The sequence below is a fragment of the Solanum pennellii genome, chromosome 10, assembly GCF_001406875.1.
Source record: "Solanum pennellii chromosome 10, SPENNV200".
In the NCBI taxonomy this organism is placed as follows: domain Eukaryota; kingdom Viridiplantae; phylum Streptophyta; class Magnoliopsida; order Solanales; family Solanaceae; genus Solanum; species Solanum pennellii.
In genome coordinates this window covers 76,377,282-76,382,261 of record NC_028646.1, presented here as the reverse complement: position 1 = coordinate 76,382,261, position 4,980 = coordinate 76,377,282, and the positions used below count along the sequence as shown (strand labels likewise).

The following is a 4,980-nucleotide window of genomic DNA, read 5'->3' as shown; positions in this document are numbered from 1 at the left end:
TATGACCAAGATAGGCTGTTTGTCACCTAGCTTGAGTGCTTAAGCACGCGTTAAACGAGCTTTTGACAACGCTGTAAGCAGAAACTTAATCTGCAAAGCAGTTATCTTTGGTCAGAGGTCAGAACATGGTAGTACATATCAATCGAGCATCTACTGTACATCCCGCGAACATTTTGAATCTATGTCTAATCGATCCCAGAATTTGAGGTCGAAAAGAGAGATCATAATATCAAACATGGAAGAAAACTATCCGTAGTCACCAAATATATTTAGTTTGTTTAGTTGGAACCCACAAACCAACAGACTAATATGCAACTAGGATATCAGTAGTGAATTTCGAACTACTAATATCCGTTCTTCCCAGCTACTTCTAGCTCTATCTTACATGAGAAGGTTAACAAATGGTACTCTATGTTATAAAGAGGGACAATACATGCATGTCTAGTGGGACTTCATGTCTATCTCACTTTGCATTTCCCGATTAGCAGAGGAGAAATTTACAAATACTAAAGAATACGAGCACCAAGCTGCACTTATCTTGGTACCATCTCGGATACACTTTGATAACTATGGAAATCTGTTGTATTTGCAGATGTTACGCCTTTCTTTCCCTTGGAGGATGTAGTAATGTTACTACTATAACTCGATCGTTTAGAGCTATGTGGTCTGTAGACTCCTGGCTCGGTTAGCAACTTCTCGTTTAGCTTGACCTCTTTAGATAACATTTTAATCACTTGCTTCATGTTAGGTCTTTGGTTATAAGCAGATTGAATACAAAAGAGAGCAACTTTGATGAAGCGTAGCACTTCGGCTTCTGGATAATCTGTCAGCTCCGGATCAACAAGATCTAGAAGCCTCCCTTCTTCTCTAAGTTTCCATGCCTGCATCAGTTTAAGTTCAAGAAATCAGCATAATAAGATAGGATTTCTTGTAAAATCCCCTTATGAAGGATTTGAGTCGCGGCAGGTTGATGGATGACTGAAATAAGTCTAATTATGATCAATCCTCTGAATTCTGAGCTATTGAAAACAGAATTTGTGTAGCCGATTCCAACTAGTTTGGCATTGAGGCGTATTCGACTAATATATATGCATCTAAAAAGTTATTGTTCCTGAGGGAACCTACCCATTCCACTAGTATCAACAGATCTTCTCCAAATGCTGCATTGCTACTGCTACTGCCACTTACAATTTCGAGAATAAGAACTCCGAAACTGTAGACATCAGCTTTTTTTGTGAGCTGTCCTAGCAACGCATATTCGGGAGCAAGGTATCCTCTGCACAACAAGAAGATCTCCGATAGTGAGAACAGGAAAAAAGGTCCTACTTTATGTGGAAAAAGCAATGGATGCAGTTCAAAATTGCTTGTGTTTACTCTCTTGAATGTACACTCACATTGTTCCAGCCACTCGAGTACTAACATGAGTGATATTATCAGGGAAAAGCTTCGCGAGTCCAAAATCTCCAATTTTAGGATGAAGATTTTCATCAATAAGGACATTACTAGCCTTAATATCCCGATGAACAATTGGTGGTTCTGCTTCCTCGTGAAGAAATGCTAGACCGGATGCTGTACCTAAACATATAGCTGCTCTCTTGGGCCAGTTTAACGGAACATGTTTCCCTTTAGAACCTGCAACGATAAATTGTATACATCGTTTAGCCATGCACTTGGATAACACTCCTTCCAGTACTAAATGCAGATGATTACAGAGAAATTGGCTAACAGAAAATAGAAATATCAAAATTTGGAAGCACATTATATCAGCTACTTGGTCCTTAATGTTATCGTAAGGGTTCATACACAGGCTAATGCAGACTCATTTGCTATCATCTATATACTTATGTTTTTTTGGTACAAACAAGCATTTAACTTTGTGAAAAGTACCTAGTAAAGCACTGGCAAGGCTGTTATTCTCCAAGTATTCGTACACCAGTATTCTATTGACACCCTCTACGCAACAACCAATCAACTGAACAAGATTTGGATGTCGAGTATTTGAAATCATATTAATCTCTGCCAACAATTCACTGGTTCCTTGTTTCGATTCAGCTGAAAGACATTTGATAGCTACTGTCCTTCCATCCCTCAAAACCCCCTGCAATAACAAGGATTTCATATTTTCTCTCAATATTTGCACTATAAGGCATTATTTATGCAGAAACAAACATTGTAAACACACGACTAGTAGAACCTTATAGACAACTCCAAAACCTCCTCCTCCTATTTTCTTTGATGGATGGAAATTCTCCGTTGCTGATCTCAACGAGTTGTAAGAAAACAGTCTCACATTGTTGGTGGCAATCTCTAATCCTTCAAAAGTAAGAAAATGAAAGAACGTCAAGTCTTGGAAGATGAAAATGGAGGAGAAAATCAACAAAAGAGAATGGGGGAACACGTTCAAAAATTTCGAGCAACTACTCAAAACAAATTAGGCCTTAATAGTCCATACCATACAAAACATTTGGTTGTACGTACAAACAGGTTCTAGGTGAAGTATTTAAAACATCTAAAGACTCAACATTGTAGCTTAGACATGAGAATGGCATTGGCATCAATCTCTAATATACCGCGTCTTGGATCAAACTAAGGCCTCAATCTGCAAATGCCCATGTTATAATGCTTAATCTATCATACCTTACGGCTTATAGAAAGTGACTAACATGGTTCATTTATATAACAAAATGGGCTAAAGATTAGTAGATTTTGGATTGTTCAGTCCAATTCACATCAACATATTCTGAAAAGTGAAAAAATTATATTTTCAACTTTCAAGGTCTAGATCTGTTACGTATCCAGAGGTTCAAATATCATCAACTCCATTCTGTAACAACAAATTTGACTTCATACACATGAAAGACAAAGATGAATTTGACAATAACAAAATAGACTATTTCCGACAGAACCTCGACTCGACTCAAAAAGAAATCTTGAAAACAGAGAGGGGAAGATGATCTTACCTTGTACTTGAGTTCCTCTATTATCCTTGCACTGCCTAAAAGAACCAAAACAACTAAAAGCCATTCTTCAAATATATTCAAACTTTCAAGAATTGAACTTTGATAGCCTTAAAAAAAAAAAAAGAGAGAGGTACTAATTCAAGTGGAATACATATAAGTAAATTATACAAATTCACTATGATTAGAGATTAGAAATATCGTATATCGTATGAAGTATAAAGAAGTGAAAATACGATATTTATAACTAGTGGCAATTCATGTTTCACTTTAATTTATATCATCCATCTGTGATGACAATTGACATATTCCTCTTCATTTTATTATTATTATTTTTTTTTTATTATTTTTGTGATGGGACAAAATACATCAACTGTGGAAAACACACAAAAGAATTGGTCCACGAAGAGGGTTATTGTCTCTGTTTCTTTTTCATTTTTGTTGAACAGTCACAAATCCAATGAAAAAGGAACATGTAGTTTCCTTAATATAATTTGCCCCTAATAGAAGTATTTACCAATTGAGTTAGATTTAAAATTTATTTTTTTATACGATATCACAACTATTGTTCAAAGATTTTGGGTATGTATGTACCAAATGTCGAGTTTTGGGCGTGAGTCAGAATGGTAAATTTATAATATCTTTAGTTTATATTAAGTGAATTGTTAGAGGTTTTTTTTAAGTACAAAACAAGTGAATTGTTTAAATTTGTAAGAAATTTATTGGGAATTTTTATTTTCTTTATTTAATCCTTTATTTAATAGGATTTTTAATTACTTTACATTTTTTTAGGAGAATAATTAAAAGTGCACCCGCGGAAAGTAGCATTTATCTATGCCCTAAATTGTTTTTCTTAAAAGTGTCATACCCCCAACTATTCGCTTAATATAAGCTAAAAATATATACGTTAACTTTTGAAATTGAGTTAAACTCAAAATTCATTATTTTTAAACTATTATAATATAGTATTTGAGTCAACTTGTGACTTTTCTGATGTATTTATGACAATTTGTGACGATTTACGTGGTACAGGAATCCAGCACTTGAGCCAATGTTACAATTGAGATTAAACTAGTACAATATTTACTGTTTGTGTAGATGATTATTATTTAACTCTACCATATTTAAATTTATCGGTATATGATCGGTGAAATATCTTATTTTTTGTTATGATTAATTTAGTGTGATTGTATGTTAACTTATATTTTTTTCATTTTCCTTTTGCTTATTACTCCCTTAGTCCATTTTATTTCGCTTGGTGATTGACTTGATATATCTTTTTTTTTTAAAGAAAATTATTTTATTATATTATTTTTATAAATTAGTTTTTGACAATTTAAATTTTAATAATAACGATAATATCAAAAGAACATAATATAAAAATTATTTGGTAAAACAAAAAACCTATGTTTTAAAAGTATAAATAAGATTCCAATAAAATAAAACGAAATGAGTATATAAGTATTAGTTTCGTTTTTCACTTCATGCCTTTTAATAATAATTCTATCTTATATCTGACTTTCTTTATAATTTTATAACATAATTTTGTATAATATATAAAACATTATATATTAACAAAAGTAAATTATTCTTTTTAAAATATTATATTCATTAAAGTAATATGGTAGAAATTAAATCGTAGATCATTTACTTTGAAGCTCACAATATAATAAAGGCCATTCATGACCACGAGCTTCATCTGCCTCATCAACTATAATTATTAATTACCATTGTACTTCTTTTAGTTCTGTGGCAGGGAAATCCCAAAGAGCCCACAAAATGAAACAATTAATATAAAATTTGAATTCACGTCAAAAAATTTTATTTTGATATAATTTTTTGCGATCAAAGATTATGTTAAGTAAAATCATGCATCTAATTTTTCTTTTTTCTTCGATTTCTAATGTAGTGTTTGATATTTGTTTATGGACCAATTAGTTCAGATTTATGTATATATCAAAAATAATCTTTAATAATAATTAATTTACGTTATTAATTTAATTACGATTATATATTTTAGTGA

The 4,980-nt window shown here is 32.2% G+C and overlaps 1 protein-coding gene across 1 annotated transcript; it reads right to left on the bottom strand.

The window, feature by feature from the left end:
• Positions 1-229: 229 nt before the first annotated feature.
• On the bottom strand, positions 230-3,173 carry LOC107032456 (putative serine/threonine-protein kinase). Its single transcript, XM_015234057.2, has 6 exons — positions 2,961-3,173; positions 2,195-2,313; positions 1,888-2,098; positions 1,395-1,632; positions 1,126-1,276; positions 230-881 (listed from the first exon to the last, which is right to left on the bottom strand). Exons 1-6 carry the CDS (start codon positions 3,022-3,024, stop codon positions 534-536), a joined length of 1,131 nt encoding a protein of 376 aa, XP_015089543.1. The 5' UTR covers positions 3,025-3,173; the 3' UTR covers positions 230-533.
• Between the last annotated feature and the right edge of the window lie 1,807 nt (positions 3,174-4,980).

What these genes read in the sequence shown, in the direction of transcription:
- LOC107032456 (XM_015234057.2), bottom strand. Translation starts at nt 3,024, where the DNA reads ATGGCTTTTAGTTGTTTTGGTTCTTTTAGGCAGTGCAAGGATAATAGA. An exon ending in GTTTTGGAGTTGTCTATAAG is followed by an intron (nt 2,099 to 2,194) that starts GTTCTACTAGTC and finishes TTGTTATTGCAG; the next exon opens with GGGGTTTTGAGGGATGGAAG. An exon ending in CCTTGCCAGTGCTTTACTAG is followed by an intron (nt 1,633 to 1,887) that starts GTACTTTTCACA and finishes TTATCGTTGCAG; the next exon opens with GTTCTAAAGGGAAACATGTT.